Source organism: Sus scrofa, chromosome 9 (genome assembly GCF_000003025.6).
Source record: "Sus scrofa isolate TJ Tabasco breed Duroc chromosome 9, Sscrofa11.1, whole genome shotgun sequence".
Lineage (NCBI taxonomy): Eukaryota > Metazoa > Chordata > Mammalia > Artiodactyla > Suidae > Sus > Sus scrofa.
Genome location: NC_010451.4, coordinates 4,541,033 through 4,558,077, shown reverse-complemented (window position 1 = coordinate 4,558,077; position 17,045 = coordinate 4,541,033). Strand labels below are relative to the sequence as shown.

At 43.8% G+C, this 17,045-nt stretch overlaps 2 protein-coding genes and 1 pseudogene across 2 annotated transcripts in view; all 3 read right to left on the bottom strand.

The window, feature by feature from the left end:
- LOC100515441 (olfactory receptor 52A5-like) overlaps window positions 1-17,045 on the bottom strand; it is a 202,980-nt gene that overhangs the window by 73,419 nt on the left and 112,516 nt on the right. The gene's annotated exons all lie outside the window — the stretch shown is intronic.
- LOC110255373 lies at window positions 4,758-5,695 on the bottom strand (annotated as a pseudogene).
- On the bottom strand, window positions 14,418-15,409 carry LOC110255374 (olfactory receptor 52A1-like). The gene has a single exon (XM_021062376.1). The coding sequence runs from the start codon at window positions 15,354-15,356 to the stop codon at window positions 14,418-14,420; it is 939 nt and encodes a 312-aa protein (XP_020918035.1). The 5' UTR covers window positions 15,357-15,409.

Genomic DNA, 17,045 nt, shown 5'->3' with positions numbered 1-17,045 from the left:
TTAAGAAAACATTCAGGGTTAATGCAATCCTTGAAGCATTAATGACTATCAAGGAGAAGGGGAGGGTTGGTTCAGGGTTGAGAAATGTTATGTTTCTCAATAAGACATTTACACATTTGTCTACCTTGTGAAAGGTATTAATAAGTCATATCACATAGCATTTTACGTATGTTAGGATTCAACGAAAACATCTAAAAATGTAAGGTAAATAATTGCACAGAAACAAAGCCAAACAAGCAAAGAAAAACATAAGGAAGCAAAAGAAATCAGAGGAGCTGCGGCAGGTGAAAGAACTCTGAAGATCCGTCCCTGTTAAGTCACCGTGCGTCCTGTGTTGGATGCTGGGCAACAAAAAATGTCGCTAGAGATCAATTTTGGACTCTTATCCAACTGTGACTTTGAACTGCCAATTAGCTTAGAGTATTATCTCAGGATTAACAGTTCTGATGTTACCATATGACCCAGCAATCCCACTCCTGGCACATATCCGACAAAACTTTCACTGAAAAACATACATGCACCCTATGTTCATTACACCTAATTCACACTGGCAAGACATGGAAACAACCCTGAATGTCCACCACAGATAAATGGATTAAGAAGATGTGGCATATCTACACAATGCATACTGTGCAGCCTTAAAAAGAGCAAAATAATGCCATTGCAGCAACAGGGATGGAACTAGAGACTCTCATCCTGAGTGAAGTACGTCCGAAAGAGAAGCCCAATACCATACGATGTCACTTCTATCTGAATCTAATACATGGCACAAACGAACCTTCCCACAGAAAAAAACACAGCACTGGACGAACAGACGTGTGGGTGCCAAAGGGAAGCGGAAGCAGTGGGATGGACTCAGAGTCTGGGGTCAAGAGATGCAGACTCCTGCATTCACAGGGACCAGCAATGAGACCCTGCTGTACAGTACAAGGAATTACATCCAGTCACTTTGATGGAACACGATGGAGGACGATGTGAGAAAAAAAAAATGTATGTATATATGTATGACGGGGCCACGTTGCTGAGCAGGAGTAATTGACAGAACACTCTACATCGAGTATAGTGGACAAAATAAAAATCATAAAAATAGATGAAATGTTCTGAGGGTCTGGGGTATCACAGAACAGTTACACAAAAGAATATCACTTTCCTTGGTAAATACAGGTAGAATTATTTAGGAAGAAGAAGCACCATGTCTTCATCTTAATCATAAATGATTTAGAGCAAAAAAAAGCAAAAAATCGATCTCTCTCTCTCTGATCATCTACCTCTCAAATGAAAATGGGGCAAAACAGAAGTAATTTGTGACTCTGGCCAAGTGTTACATAGGAATCTCATGACCTATTCTTGCAATAGTCTATGCAATGAATGTTATATCAACATGAACCAATTTGAGCACTGTTCTTGAAAATAACCTATTTCAGAAAAGCTCACCATGAGTCACACACTTGACCCATCCAGAAATGTACTCATTTGCTTCTGATGATGCCTGTACCAGTTCCTACTCAAGCAAAGTCCTAGGCATTGTCTCTTAAAAACAAAACAAAAGAAAGCAACAACTCCAGTTATGATCCCCCCTCTCTATTAGTTCTTACTCACTCCAATAGTCCATCTTACAGAACGTCTCATGAGAAGGAAAATGTATTTTCATGTTTTACTGCTTGGTATTTCTTACGTATGTCCTACTTTTCAAAATTACCAAACTTAGCATTCTAAGTCTAAACACTAGTCTAGCATCTTCATGCATTATACATTGCTTGTTTTCAGGGGGTGCTTTAAATTACTTGACTGTCTACAGAAAATGGGCATCTTGAGTATTCTGGACACTGTTCCTGCTATTATGTATAAAAACATGGGTGCTTCTTTGCTGGCCTAACTGCTGTCCAGCTTTTAGAATTAGGTAGGTGTGTAGGGGAATACAGGAACTTTGGCCATTGTCATTCTTTTCTCATACCCACTCCTAAAAGCTCCACAACACATGCAACACTACCCATCATTTTCAATTTATGTAACTACTTCATCTCCGTAGATCACGTCCAATTTATCGGTATGCTCCTGACCTCCATGGTATCTGACACTGGTGACAGCATGCAGGAGAGGAAGACATGCGAGAATAACGACACATCATTTTAAGCAATTCTGCAAACTTTTTCTAAAAGTAAAGGATTCCTTATTTACAACGTTTCTTCGAGTTTTGTGGTACAGGAATGGGACCCAATCACACACATTTCCCTGTGCTGTGCAGTAGGGCCCCGTTGCCCATCCATTCCAAATATAACAGTTTGCATCCCCCAAATCCCCCAAATGCCCACCCATCCCACTCCCTCCAACAGGCCTCCCACTGCCCCCCATAACCAGGAACCCCAAGTCTGCTCTCCATGGCCATGCTCCATTAATTCTCACACCAGGGTTATTTTTTAATTGAAAGGACATAGGAAGGAAACGATTATTTTGACATTTCAAACTCAAATACTTTGACCACAGACTATTATTTATAGCCCCACAATAAATTTCACAAGGCCTAACATTAAAAACTGTTTAACCTAATTTAAAGTTCAAAACACCAGTCATTAAAATCATAAATTCATTAGAGAAGGCCTTTATACAGCATAGTATTCTAAGTGCTTTAAAGAGAGTAAGATCATTTAAATAACAACAAATATATGAAGCAATTATCAGAGGTATTTTCTACATGGCAGACATGTGGAAACAAAAGCAGAGGAAACGCAAAAGAAAAAAAAAACCCAGAAATTACATCATAGTTAGGGGCAGAATTCAGGTTCAAGGCTACAGTCCAATTCAAAAACTCAACAATATTTTCAATACTGTTGAAATGTAAAGCATGCAGGCGCTCCCCTTGTGCTTCAGAGGGTAATGGATTGACTGGTATCCATGCGGATGCAGGTCTGAGCCCTGCCCTCACTCAGTGGGTTAAAGGACCCAGCACTGCCGTGAGCTGAGATGTAGGTCGCAGATGGTATCGGATCTGGTGTGGCTGGGGCTGTGGTGAAGTCAGCAGCTCCGATTAGACCCCTAGCCCTGGAACGTACACATGCCACAGTGTGGACATTCAAAAAATAAATGTAAAAAGGCATGGACACCTTCACACATGTGAATACTGTTCAGCACCTTTATTAAAAAATGACCAATAAGCTGACGTTTTCAGGAAAAATCCGCCGCTAGTAAGTTCTAAAGTCCTTAATCCTTAAACAGAGCAATCACATATTTACAAAAAATTATAACTTAGCTGTTTAAAAGCATGGTAATCAATATATGCTGGCACATGCCCAAGGAGATACACACAGAAACACACACACGTGCGTCCATCTCATAGAGAAAAGCTCTCATAGGAGACATAGTGGTTTTCAGAATAAAGTTCAACCATTTTGCACAATGTCCATGCCCATTCGTAATATTCATGGTGTTTCCTCAAAGTGCACCTTACATTGCAGAACACAACACAACACCACACCCTGTGCCCTGCCCTTCACCACTTTCTCTCTGACATCACCTCGGTCCCGCACCTGGCATGGTGGGTCCTTCCGTCCGGGGTCACGGGTCATCCTGCCTCAAGAATCACACTCCCTACTTCAGAAACAAGAGCGAGGAGATCTATGACTGATGCTTTGGGCCAGATCCTCATGCTCCGTTCTCTTTGCTCGCTACACATTCTGTGGGGACAAGGACTACTTCCCTCCCCATTTCTCCGGCCCTCTCTCCCAGAAATGAGAGCTTACGACAGCTACAAACTCATGAAATAGACACACTACGTCAAATGTACCACTAGGCCACTACTCTCTAGGACACTATTTATAAGAGTATAGGTGTGTGATAACCATGGATGAATTGATTAAGAAGGACAGGATGGAAGAACCAGAAAGAAGACTGAAGTTAAATGGGAACACAGGGGATTTCAAGGGTGTTGTGCTTGTAACTCCTTGAATGACCTTGGGAATGTAATGAGACCTTCAGCCTTAACTGTCTCAGTAGATGCACAATTTTGGATAAGAACATGATGAAGAACACAGAGGCTGCTTTGTGTTTTGTTGTTGATTTTTAAGATGAGCGATTGGATCAAGAAAGAAAGGGAGGCAGCTACTTGATTTCATGCAGCACCTGATTACTCTAGAACAATGAGTGTTTAAAATCACTGGGAAATCCATAATCTATGAGCCCTGCGGAGGAGCATGTTTGTTTTTTGTGTGGTTTTTTGGTCTTTTCAGGTCTGCCTCCATGGCACATGGAAGTTGCAAAGCCAGGAGTCAAATCAGAGTTACAGCAGCCGGCCTACCCCACAGCCACAGCCACGCGGGATCAGAGCCTCGTCTGAACCCTATACCACAACTCACGGCAATGCCAGATCCCTAACCCACTGAGGGAGGCCAGGGATAGAACCTTTGTCCTCATGGATACTAGTTAGGTTCATTACCTCTGAGCCACAATAGGAACCCTTGGAGGAGGTCTCTCAGAGAAGATAGCTCAACCTGGGCCGAAAAACCACAGAGAAAAGGAAGCAAAACACGTGCACTGTTTTCATCTTTCTGCGATTCTCACTCTACTTTCGCAGTGAGAATCCAGAAACCCATTGCCGATTGGCCTCAGGGGCTATGAAACTCTGAAAACCAGCTTTTCCGAAAGCAATTACATGGAAACCTCAAAGATCTCAGACAACACGATTTCTGCAGCTTATTTTTCTTTGGAAAGATGGTTATTATTAGACAAAAAGGAAAGCCAAACAGCAGTACTCCTGGTTACTTTCACGAACAGAACATTTTTGTCACATGGATGCGGATCTGCTTGGTCTTTGCCCCATAGACAAGCGGATTGAGGCACGGAGGGACCACCAAGTAGATGCTGGAGAAGAGGATGTGGATGTAAGGGGGGATGTGCCCACCAAACCTGTGTGTGAAGAAGGAGAAGAAAGCAAGGAGGTAGAGCTGCAGGAAGACGCAGATGTGAGGGACGCAAGTGTGGACCGCTTTCAGCCTGGCCTCCTTCTGGGGCAGACGAAACACTGCCATGAATATTTGGACATAGGACAGAGTGATGATTGTGAGGTCAAACCCTACAACAGTGAAGGCCACAAACAAACCATAGATTTTGTTGACTCGGATGTTTCCTGCAGCCAGCTTCACAATGGCCATGTGCTCACAGTAGGAGTGGGAGATGACAGTTGTATGATAAAGGTGCAGTCGACACTTTATCAGGACGAGGCATGGGGCTACAAGAATGGCAGCCCTGAGTGTTACCGCAACCCCAATCTGAGTGACTAGCTGCTGGGTAAAGATGGCAGCATGCCTCAGGGGAGAACAGATGGCCACATAGCGGTCCAGGGCCATGGCCAGCAGGATGCCAGACTCGATACACTGAAATGTGTGGATGAGCCACATCTGAAGCAAGCAGGCATCAAAATAAATCTCTGAGGCATGAAACCAGAAGATCCCAAGCATCTTGGCACAACGCTGGTACTAAGTGCGATATCCGTGGCTGCCAGCATGCCTAGGAACATGTACATGGGCTCACGGAGGCTGCGTTCTGACCTGATGATGCTCAGAAGCCAGGAATTTCCCAGCACAGCAGTGAGATACATGGCACAGAATGGAATCCCGATCCAGCTCTGCACAGACTCCAGGCCTGGGATCCCTATCAGTGTCAACACAGAGGGCGTGAGGATCGTGACGTTGGAAATGGACATAGTGTCCTTGGACCTCCCAATGGAACCAAGAGAAGGTCGTCAGGGCTACTCTTCTTCTTCTACTTTCTAGGTTTATCGAAAGCCATCACAGTGTCAGAATTTTGTTGCACTCTACGATTATACCATCCACTCCATTCACAGAACGAAAGGAAAAGACAGATCCTCAGAGATCCTTCACCATTCTCAGGAAGCGCATCCACACACACAGTACTCAAGACGGCATGTGCAGGGTGAGCCACCTGCATCAGAACAAGCCAGACACCTGGGCAAGGGAGTAACTGCTGACTTCCGTTATGCTTTTCTGCACCTGAGGACAAAAGAGACTGGCTTGTTTCCTTTGTAAATCTCCTCTGAATATGAGTGAGTCTCTGTTCAACCTCTCCATCTCCCATAGCCAGGGACCTTAGGGCTCTATTAGTTCCTGTCGTCTTTCATTCACGAACTGTTGGTTTGGACTCCCAATTTCTCAGACTTCAGTAGTGTATTGGGAGAAAAGTCTACCTATGCGAGAAAATAGAGATAGAAAAGTGGACACCCAAGAGTTCCCTCTGTCTGTCTGTCTATCTACGTATCTATTTTGTATGGATAGATGTTCCTTCAAAAGCATGTGAAGGGAGAACTTTAGAGAAGATCATTCAAATCCATGTATTTTGGAGAGTATGGGTCACGGTGTTTACTAATTTTTACATGTCTAGTAAAATTACACTTCATTTTTCATGCACATTTCGCACCTGAAACCCTTCAAACTAGTTGTGTCTTAAAATAGCTGGAATCCCATAATACACACTACAGAATAACCAGAGACGAGGAATCGCTAAGAAGCAAGAGAATGGGCAGCAGTGACACATGAGGTTACAGGACTCATGCTGGATGGCTGTAGACTATGGGAGAACAGTGACGTGGGTGACCTGGCCAGATGGAGCCTGGTTTCTTGGATTTAAACTGTTCAGAGCTACAATGAGCATGCGATTCAGCCAATGTCGTCTCATTCACTCTGAATGAAGTAGAGATCAAGAGAACACTGGAATCATTTTATGAGCTGAGACAGAAGACGTTAATAGAGAATAGAGGGCCCAGGGACAGGCTCCCCCAAAGGACAGGCTCCCTAAAAGGAGTCACATGTAGAAAGAGACATGAAGGCAGAGCAGATCGTGGTAGACCTGAGATGACTCAGTACAGGGCTCCAGAGCAACTGACGACAACTGAATCCTTTCTCAATTCATGGACTACTGTTTTCTTTCATAACACATGCACTCTTATGCTTTACATGAAACTTCTGTTCTGACCAAACTTAGTACTTTTTAAAAAAGGACACGTTTTGAATCAAGATGCTAAAGCTATACACCGGAGAAATGGGTATGATTACGTGAAACATAGAGTTAGGTCATTTTCTTGTTTTGTAAACTCTCCAGAGTGTGGCTTTGTGTCTGTAAGCTAATGATCCGCCAGCTGTTCACTGCATGTCACCAAACAAGCCGATGATGCAGGAAGCAGTTGGGATTTATGGTGCTTTAAGCCTTACATGATTGAATATAGTCAACGGGAGTCATTCTAAGGCAGAAGGCTGGGCTGGTTGACATATATTTAGGACAGACGAGTCAGTTAAATAAGGACCTTGATTTCCACCGGTTTTCTCCCCAGAGCTTAATTCGATGATGCTGCAATTCATGGGCCATGGCCTCTTCCTGAGAGCAGTAGAGGTTTTCCTCTTCCAAGAGGGGCAGAATTAGAAGAGGAACCTTGAATAAAGACCACACTGTCTGACTCTCTTAAGGGGTCAGAAGATGACTTGGGAGCATTCCCTGCCAGGTACAGGTAGTGGGATGGCAGGTTGAGAGCACATCACTGAACGCACGGCTTTTGAGATGTAGTTACTAGTATTGTAAAAACTGGTAATGAAAATGCATGGGATTCCACGCGGGGACACCGAGAATTACTTGCCAGTTGCTGCTGGAACCGGGTCTGCTCCTACCTGACTCCCGAAGAGTAATCTTAGTTCTTCCTTTTCCTGTCACTCATCACGTCTCACTCAATTGCTCTTCTCCTGGGAGGTCAGCCTCACTTCCTTGCATTCCGTGGGCCGCGTGGCCTCTTCTACCTCTGCCCCCTCGGTAGCAGAACCCAGTGAAAGTCAGCAACTCCAATACGTTTGGTGCTGGGACCGTGTGCCCACGGGTGGACACCTCCAGCATCGGCTTTCAGGCGTCTCTTTTGCCTCCGCAAGACAGACACGCTCCACCTTCTGCACGTCTGCCTGAGGTCACGGTGGCATGTCCATCCTCTGACAGAACGCACAGCACTGGCTGTGCTATTCGGAGACACAGCATCAATTTAGGGAGCTCCAATTGGAGAAGAAAGCTGCTAGGCACCAATCTCAGGGTTCCCTGATGAGCAGGTGAAGAAGAGGGACTTAGAGGATTTATTAGCCCCTAAGGAAAAAACCACAAGGGACCCAACCGATTTTAACTGAACTCTCTGAAGCTCATCTGCACCGAATGTCCCTGATGTCATTTGTACTAGTTGCAGAAATCTCCTGGCTGTGCTTTTCTCCTTTCCCACAGCCTCAGTGCAGATACATTCATAATATACACAAGGTTTCTTTCCACAAGTGGTGTTCTTTTTGAGCTGCCCTTCTTTGCAGACCATTGACGTCCTCTTAAACGTAGACATGTTCCTGTGCCAGGAGAGCTCTATCTACATAAATGCTCTTCTGACCCTTCCTTATACTGAAGCACTTCTGGAAAGAACATGTTCTCCCCATAAGTGATCATGTGCTACATTTTCCCATCTAACTCTCCTGCAGGGTCATTACTCAGATCTGTTTAAATGAAGCCATTTCTGCAACTTCCGTCATTTCTCAGAACGACCAACTCTGGTGCCATTTCTATTTCTTCCCATGCTGAGCTCTGATCAAGGTGTGGCATATTTGAACATTTTCCTCTGGCTCCCTCTTTTCCCCTTCAACAGATTCTCTGTATGCGTGATATACGTGGATGTACCTAGCAGTTTGAGAAGGAGAGGGGTTAGATCTTCTCTCAATGTTTGAAGGAATTCATCACAAAGCCATCTGGTCTTGGACTTTTGTTTGTGGAGAATGGTTGATTACTGAGTCCATTGCATGACTAGCAATTGATCTGTTCATATTTTCCATGTGCTTGCCGGCTCAGCCTCAGGAAATTGTATATTTGTAGGAATTTCTTCCTTTCTTCTAGGTTTTCCATTTCATTGGTGCATAATCGTGCATCACAATCTCTAACGATGCTTTGTGCTTTTGTGGCATTGGTTAGGACCTCTCCTTTTTCATTCCTGATTTTATCGATTTGGGTTCCATTCTTTTTTCTTGTGAGTCTGTCAAGCAGTTTATAAATTTTCTTTATTTTTTCCAAAGAAACAGCAGCTAGTTTCACTGATTTTTTTCTCTGTTTAGTTGTTTTGGAAGTCTCTATTTCATTTATTTCTGCCGTGATCTTTATTATTTCCTTCATTCTACTAACTTTGGGTTTTCTTTGTTTTATTTTCCTATTTTCTACGGTGGAAGATCAAGGTGTTTATTGGAGATGTGTCTTGTGTCCTGAAGTATGCTTGTGTTGCTATGAACTTCCTCCTTTGAATGCTCTGCTGTAACCCATAGATTTTGAATCATTGTGTTTTACTTTCCTTTGTCTCCACAATGAATGGGACTACACTGGCCAAATCTCATGCTCGTCGTAGCTCTGAACAGGTGACATCCAAGGAACAAGCCTCTGTCTGCTAAGCTGCCCATTCCACCACTTCCCTATATTCTGTAGTCATCAGGAAGGAAGCATCTTCCCACACAGGTGGCTGCTGCCTCTTCTCTCGCTTTGTAGCAATTCCTCCCCACAGACATATTCTGCAGTATATACTGTAGAGTTTCAGCTCTTTCAAGACACAACTCATTTTAAGGATTTAAGAAAACATTCAGGGTTAATGCAATCCTTGAAGCATTAATGACTATCAAGGAGAAGGGGAGGGTTGGTTCAGGGTTGAGAAATGTTATGTTTCTCAATAAGACAGTTACACATTTCGTCTACCTTGTGAAAGGTATTTAATAAGTCATATCACATAGCATTTTTACGTATGTTAGGATTCAACGAAAACATCTAAAAATGTAAGGTAAATAATTGCACAGAAACAAAGCCAAACAAGCAAACGAAAAACATAAGGAAGCAAAAGAAATTCAGAGGAGCTGCGGCAGATGAAAGAACTCTGAAGATCCGTCCCTGTTAAGTCACCGTGCGGTCCTGTGTTGGATGCTGGGCAACAAGAAAATGTCGCTAGAAGTAATGTTTGGACTCTTATCCAACTGTGACTTTGAACTGCCAATTAGCTTAGAGTATTATCTCAGGATTAACAGTTCTGATGTTACCATATGACCCAGCAATCCCACTCCTGGGCACATATCCGACAAAACTTTCACTGAAAAACATACATGCACCCCTATGTTCATTACACCATAATTCACGCAGCCAAGACACGGAAACAACCCTGAATGTCCACCCACAGATAAATGGATTAAGAAGATGTGGCATATCTACACAATGCATACTGTGCAGCCTTTGAAAAGAACAAAATAATGCCATTTGCAGCAACAGGGATGGAACTAGAGACTCTCATCCTGGGTGAAGTACGTCCGAAAGAGAAAGCCCAATACCATACGATGTCACTTCTATCTGGAATCTAATACATGGCACAAATGAACCTTCCCACAGAAAAGAAACACAGGCACTGGACGAACAGACTTGTGGGTGCCAAAGGGAGGCGGAAGCAGTGGGATGGACTCAGAGTCTGGGGTCAAGAGATGCAGACTCCTGCATTCACAGGGGACCAGCAATGAGACCCTGCTGTACAGTACAAGGAATTACATCCAGTCACTTTTGATGGAACACGATGGAGGACGATGTGAGATCAAAAATGTGTGTATACATGTACGACTGGGCCACGTTGCTGAGCAGGAGTAATTGACAGAACACTCTACATCGAGTATAATGGACAAAATAAAAATCATAAAAATCTACGAAACATTCTGAGGGCTAGGGTATCACAGAATAGTTACACAATAGAGTATCACTTTCCTTGGAAAATACAGGTAGAATTATTTAGGAAGAAAGAAGCACTATGTCTTCAACTTAATCATAAAGGATTTGGAGCAAAAAAAAGCAAAAATCGAATTCTCTCTCTCTGATCATCTACCTCTCAAATGAAAATGGGGCAAAACAGAAGTAATTTGTGACTCTGGCCAAGTGTTACATAGGAATCTCCTGACCTATTCTGCAATAGTCTATGCAATGAATGTTATATCAACATGAACCAATTTTGAGCACTGTTCTTGAAAATAACCTCAATTCAGAAAAGCTCACCATGAGTCACACACTTGACCCATCCAGAAATGTACTCATGTGCTTCTCATGATGGCCTGTACCAGTTCCTACTCAAGCAAAGTCCTAGGCATTGTCTCTTAAAAACAAAACAAAAGAAAGCAACAACTCCAGTTATGATGCCCCCTCTCTATTAGTTCTTACTCACTCCAATAGTCCATCTTACAGAACGTCTCATGAGAAGGAAAATGTATTTTTCATGTTTTACTGCTTGGTATTTCTTACGTATGTCCTACTTTTCAAAATTACCAAACTTAGCATTCTAAGTCTAAACACTAGTCTAGCATCTTCATGTATTACACATTGCTTGCTTCCAGGGTGCTTTAAATTACTTGACTGTCTACAGAAAATGGGCTACTTGAGTGTTCTGGACACTGTTCCTGCTATTATGGGATAAAAACATGGGTGCTTCTTTGCTGGCCTAACTGCTGTCCAGCTTTTAGAATTTAGGTAGGTGTGTAGGGGAATACAGGAACTTTGGCCATTGTCATTCTTTTCTCATACCCGCTCCTAAAAGCTCCCACAACACATGCAACACTACCCGTCATTTTCAATTTATGTAACTACTCCATCTCCGTAGATCAGGTCCAATTTATCTGTATGCTCCTGACCTCCATGGTATCTGACACTTGGTGACAGCATGCAGGAGAGGAAGACATGCGAGAATAACGACACATCATTTTAAGCAATTCTGCAAACTTTTTCTAAAAGTAAAGGATACCTTATTTACAACGTTTCTTCGAGTTCTGTTGTACAGCAATGGGACCCAATCACACACATTTCCCTGTGCTGTGCAGTAGGGCCCCGTTGCCCATCCATTCCAAATATAACAGTTTGCATCCTCCAAATCCCCCAAATGCCCACCCATCCCACTCCCTCCAACAGGCCTCCCACTGCCCCCCATAACCAGGAACCCCAAATCTGCTCTCCATGGCCATGCTCCATTAATTCTCACAACAGGGTTATTTTTCAATTGAAAGGACATAGGAAGGAAACGATTATTTTGACATTTCAAACTCTAATACTTTGACCACAGACTATATTTATAGCCCCACAATAAATTTCACAAGGCCTAACATTAAAAACTGTTTAACCTAATTTAAAGATCAAAACACCAGTCATTACAATCACAAATTCATTGGAGAAGGCCTTTATACAGCATAGGATTCTAAGTGCTTTATAGAGAGTAAGATCATTTAAATAACAGAACAAATATATGAAGCAATTATCAGAGGTATTTTCTACATGGCAGACATGTGGAAACAAAAGCAGAGGAAACGCAAAAGAAAAAAAAAAAAACCCACAAATTACATCATAGTTAGGGGCAGAATTCAGGTTCAAGCCTACAGTCCAATTCAAAAACTCATCTATATTTTCAATACTGTTGAAATGTAAAGCATGCAGGCACTCCCCTTGTGCTTCAGAGGGTAAAGAATTGACTGGTATCCATGCGGATGCAGGTTCGAGCCCTGCCCTCACTCAGTGGGTTAAAGGACCCAGCACTGCCGTGAGCTGAGATGTAGGTCGCAGATGGTATCGGATCTGGTGTGGCTGGGGCTGTGGTGAAGTCAGCAGCTCCGATTAGACCCCTAGCCCTGGAACATCCACATGCCACAGTGTGGACATTCAAAAAATAAATGTAAAAAGGCATGGACACCTTCACACATGTGAATACTGTTCAGCATCTTTATTAAAAAATGACCAATAAGCTGACGTTTTCAGGAAAAATCCACCTCTGGTAAGTTCTAAAGTCCTTAATCCTTAAACAGAGCAATCACATATTTACAAAAAATTATAACTTAGCTGTTTAAAAGGCATGGTAATCAATATATGCTGGCACATGCCCAAGGAGATACACACAGAAACACACACACGTGCGTCCATCTCATAGAGAAAAGCTCTCGTAGGAGACATAGTGGTTTTCAGAATAAAGTTCAACCATTTTGCACAATGTCCATGCCCATTCGTAATATTCATGGTGTTTCCTCAAAGTGCACCTTACATTGCAGAACACAACACAACACCACACCCTGTGCCCTGCCCTTCACCACTTTCTCTCGGTGACATCGCCTCGGTCCCGCACCTGGCATGGTGGGTCCTTCCGTCCGGGGTCACGGGTCATCCTGCCTCAAGAATCACACTCCCTACTTCAGAAACAAGAGCGAGGAGATCTATGACTGATGCTTTGGGCCAGATCCTCATGCTCCATTCTCTTTGCTCGCTACACATTCTGTGGGGACAAGGACTACTTCCCTCTCCATTTCTCCGGCCCTCTCTCCCAGAAATGAGAGCTTACGACAGCTACAAACTCATGAAATAGACACACTACGTCAAATGTACCACTAGGCCACTATTTTCTAGGACACTGTTTATAAGAGTATAGGCGTGTGATAACCATCGATGAATTGATTAAGAAGGACAGGATGGAAGAACCAGAAAGAAGACTGAAGTTAAATGGGAACACAGGGGGTTTCAAGGGTGTTATGCTTGTAACTCCTTGAATGACCTTGGGAATGTAATGAGACCTTCAGCCTTAACCGTCTCAGTAGATGCAAGAGTTTGGATAAGAATATGACGAAGATACACAGAGGCTGCTTTGTGTTTTGTTGTTGATTTTTAAGATGAGTGATTGGATCAAGAAAGAAAGGGAGGCAGCTACTTGATTTCATGCAGCACCTGATTACTCTAGAACAATGAGTGTTTAAAATCACTGAGAAATCCATAATCTATGAGCCATGTGGGAGGAGGGTGTTTGTTTTTTTTATGATTTTTTTTTTTTTTGGTCTTTTAAAGGTCGCCTCCATGGCACATGGAAGTTGCAAAGCCAGGAGTCAAATCAGAGTTACAGCAGCCGGCCTACCCCACAGCCACAGCCACGCGGGATCAGAGCCTCGTCTGAACCCTACACCACAACTCACGGCAAGGCCAGATCCCTAACCCACTGAGGGAGGCCAGGGATGGAACCTCTGTCCTCATGGATACTAGTCAGGTTCATCACCTCTGAGCCACAATAGGAACTCCTGGAAGAGGGCTCTCAAAGAAGATAGCTCAACCTGGGACGAAAAACCACAGAGAAAAGGAAGCAAAACACATGCACTGTTTTCCTCTTTCTGCGATTCTCACTCTAGTTTCTCAGTGGGAATCCAGAAACCCATTGCCGATTGGCCTCAGGGGGTATGAAACTCTGAAAACCAGCTTTTCGGAAAGCAATTACATGGAAACCTCAAAGATCTCAAATAACACGATTTCCGTGGCTTATTTTTCTTTGGAAAGATGGTTATTATTAGACAAAAGGGAAAGCCAAACAGCAGTACTCCTGGTTATTTTCAGGAACGGAACATTTTTGTCACTTGGATGCGGATCTGCTTGGTCTTTGCCCCATAGACAAGCGGATTGAGGCACGGAGGGACCACCAAGTAGATGCTGGAGAAGAGGATGTGGATGTAAGGGGGGATGTGCCCACCAAACCTGTGTGTGAAGAAGGAGAAGAAAGCAAGGAGGTAGAACTGCAGGAAGACGCAGATGTGAGGGACGCAAGTGTGGACCGCTTTCAGCCTGGCCTCCTTCTGGGGCAGACGAAACACTGCCATGAATATTTGGACATAGGACAGAGTGATGACTGTGAGGTCAAACCCTACAACAGTGAAGGCCACAAACAAACCGTAGACTTTGTTGACTCGGATGTTTCCTGCAGCCAGCTTCACAATGGCCATGTGCTCACAGTAGGAGTGGGAGATGACTGTCGTATGATAAAGGTGCAGTCGACACTTTATCAGGACGAGGCATGGGGCTACAAGAATGGCAGCCCTGAGTGTTACCGCAACCCCAATCTGAGTGACTAGCTGCTGGGTAAAGATGGCAGCATGCCTCAGGGGAGAACAGATGGCCACATAGCGGTCCAGGGCCATGGCCAGCAGGATGCCTGACTCGATGCCCTGAAATGTGTGGATGAGCCACATCTGAAGCAAGCAGGCATCAAAATAAATCTCTGAGACATGAAACCAGAAGATTCCAAGCATCTTGGGCACAACGCTGGTACTAAGTGCGATATCCGTGGCTGCCAGCATGCCTAGGAACAGGTACATGGGCTCACGGAGGCTGCGTTCCGACCTGATGATGCTCAGAAGCCAGGAATTTCCCAGCACAGCAGTGAGATACATGGCACAGAATGGAATCCCGATCCAGCTCTGCACAGACTCCAGGCCTGGGATCCCTATCAGTGTCAACACAGAGGGCGTGAGGATCGTGACGTTGGAAATGGACATAGTGTCCTTGGACCTCCCGATGGAACCAAGAGAAGGTCGTCAGGGCTACTCTTCTTCTTCTACTTTCTAGGTTTATCGAACGCCGTCATAGTGTCAGAATTTTGTTGCACTCTACGATTATACCATCCACTCCATTCACAGAACGAAAGGAAAAGACAGATCCTCAGAGATCCTTCACCATTCTCAGGAAGCGCATCCACACACACAGTACTCAAGACGGCATGTGCAGGGCGAGCCACCTGCATCAGAACAAGCCAGACACCTGGGCAAGGGAGTAACTGCTGACTTCCGTTATTCTTTTCTGCACCTGAGGACAAAAGAGACTTGCTTGTTTCCTTTGAAAATCTCCTTTGAATATGAGTGAGTCTCTGTTCAACCTCTCCATCTCCCATAGCCAGGGACCTTAGGGCTCTATTAGTTCCTGTTGTCTTTCACTCATGAACTGTTGGTTTGGACTCCCAATTTCTCAGACTTCGGTAGTGTACTGGGAGAAAAGTCTACCTATGCGAGAAAATAGAGATAGAAAAGTGGACACCCAAGAGTTCCCTCTGTCTGTCTGTCTATCTACGTATCTATTTTGTATGGATAGATGTTCCTTCAAAAGCATGTGAAGGGAGAACTTTAGAGAAGATCATTCAAATCCATGTATTTTGGAGAGTATGGGTCATGGTGTTTACTAATTTTTACATGTCTAGTAAAATTACACTTCATTTTTCATGCACATTTCACACCTGAAACCCTTCAAACTAGTTGTGTCTTAAAATAGCAGGAATCCCATAATACACACTACAGAATAACCAGAGACGAGGAATCACTAAGAAGCAAGAGAATGGGCAGCAGTGACATAAGAGGTTACAGGATTCATGCTGGATGGTGTAGACTATGGGAGAACAGTGACGTGGGTGACCTGGCCAGATGGAGCCTGGCTTCTTGGATTTAAACTGTTCAGAGCTACAATGAGCATGTGATTCAGCCAATGTCGTCTCATTCACTCTGAATGAAGTACAGATCAAGAGAACACTGGAATCATTTTATGAGCTGAGACAGAAGACGTTAATAGAGAATAGAGGGCCCAGGGACAGGCTCCCCCAAAGGACAGGCTCCCTAAAAGGAGTCACATGTAGAAAGAGACATGAAGGCAGAGCAGATCGTGGTAGACCTGAGATGACTCAGTACAGGGCTCCAGAGCAACTGACGACAACTGAATCCTTTCTCATTTCACGGACTACTGTTTTTTCCTTAACACCTCCACTCTTATGCTTTACATGAAACTTCTTTTCTGACTAAACTTAGTACTTTTTTAAAAAGGACACGTTTTGAATCAAGATGCTAAAGCTATACACTGGAGAAATGGGTGTGATTATGTGAAACATAGAGTTAGGTTATTTTCTTGTTTTGTAAACTCTCCAGAATGTGGCTTTGTGTCTGTAAGCTAATGATCCGCTAGCTGTTCACTGCATGTCACCAAACAAGCCGATGATGCAGGAAGCAGTTGGGATTTACGGTGCTTTAAGCCTTACATGATTGAATATAGTCAACGGGAGTCATTCTAAGACAGAAGGCTGGGCTGGTTGACACATATTTAGGACAGACGAGTCAGTTAAATAAGGACCTTGATTTCCACTGGTTTTCTCCCCAGAGCTTAATTCGATGATGCTGCAATTCATGGGTCATGGCCTCCTCCTGAGA

Bases quoted from the DNA above. Each gene is read 5' to 3' on its own strand.
- LOC110255374 (XM_021062376.1), bottom strand. From the start codon at position 15,356: ATGTCCATTTCCAACGTCACGATCCTCACGCCCTCTGTGTTGACACTG.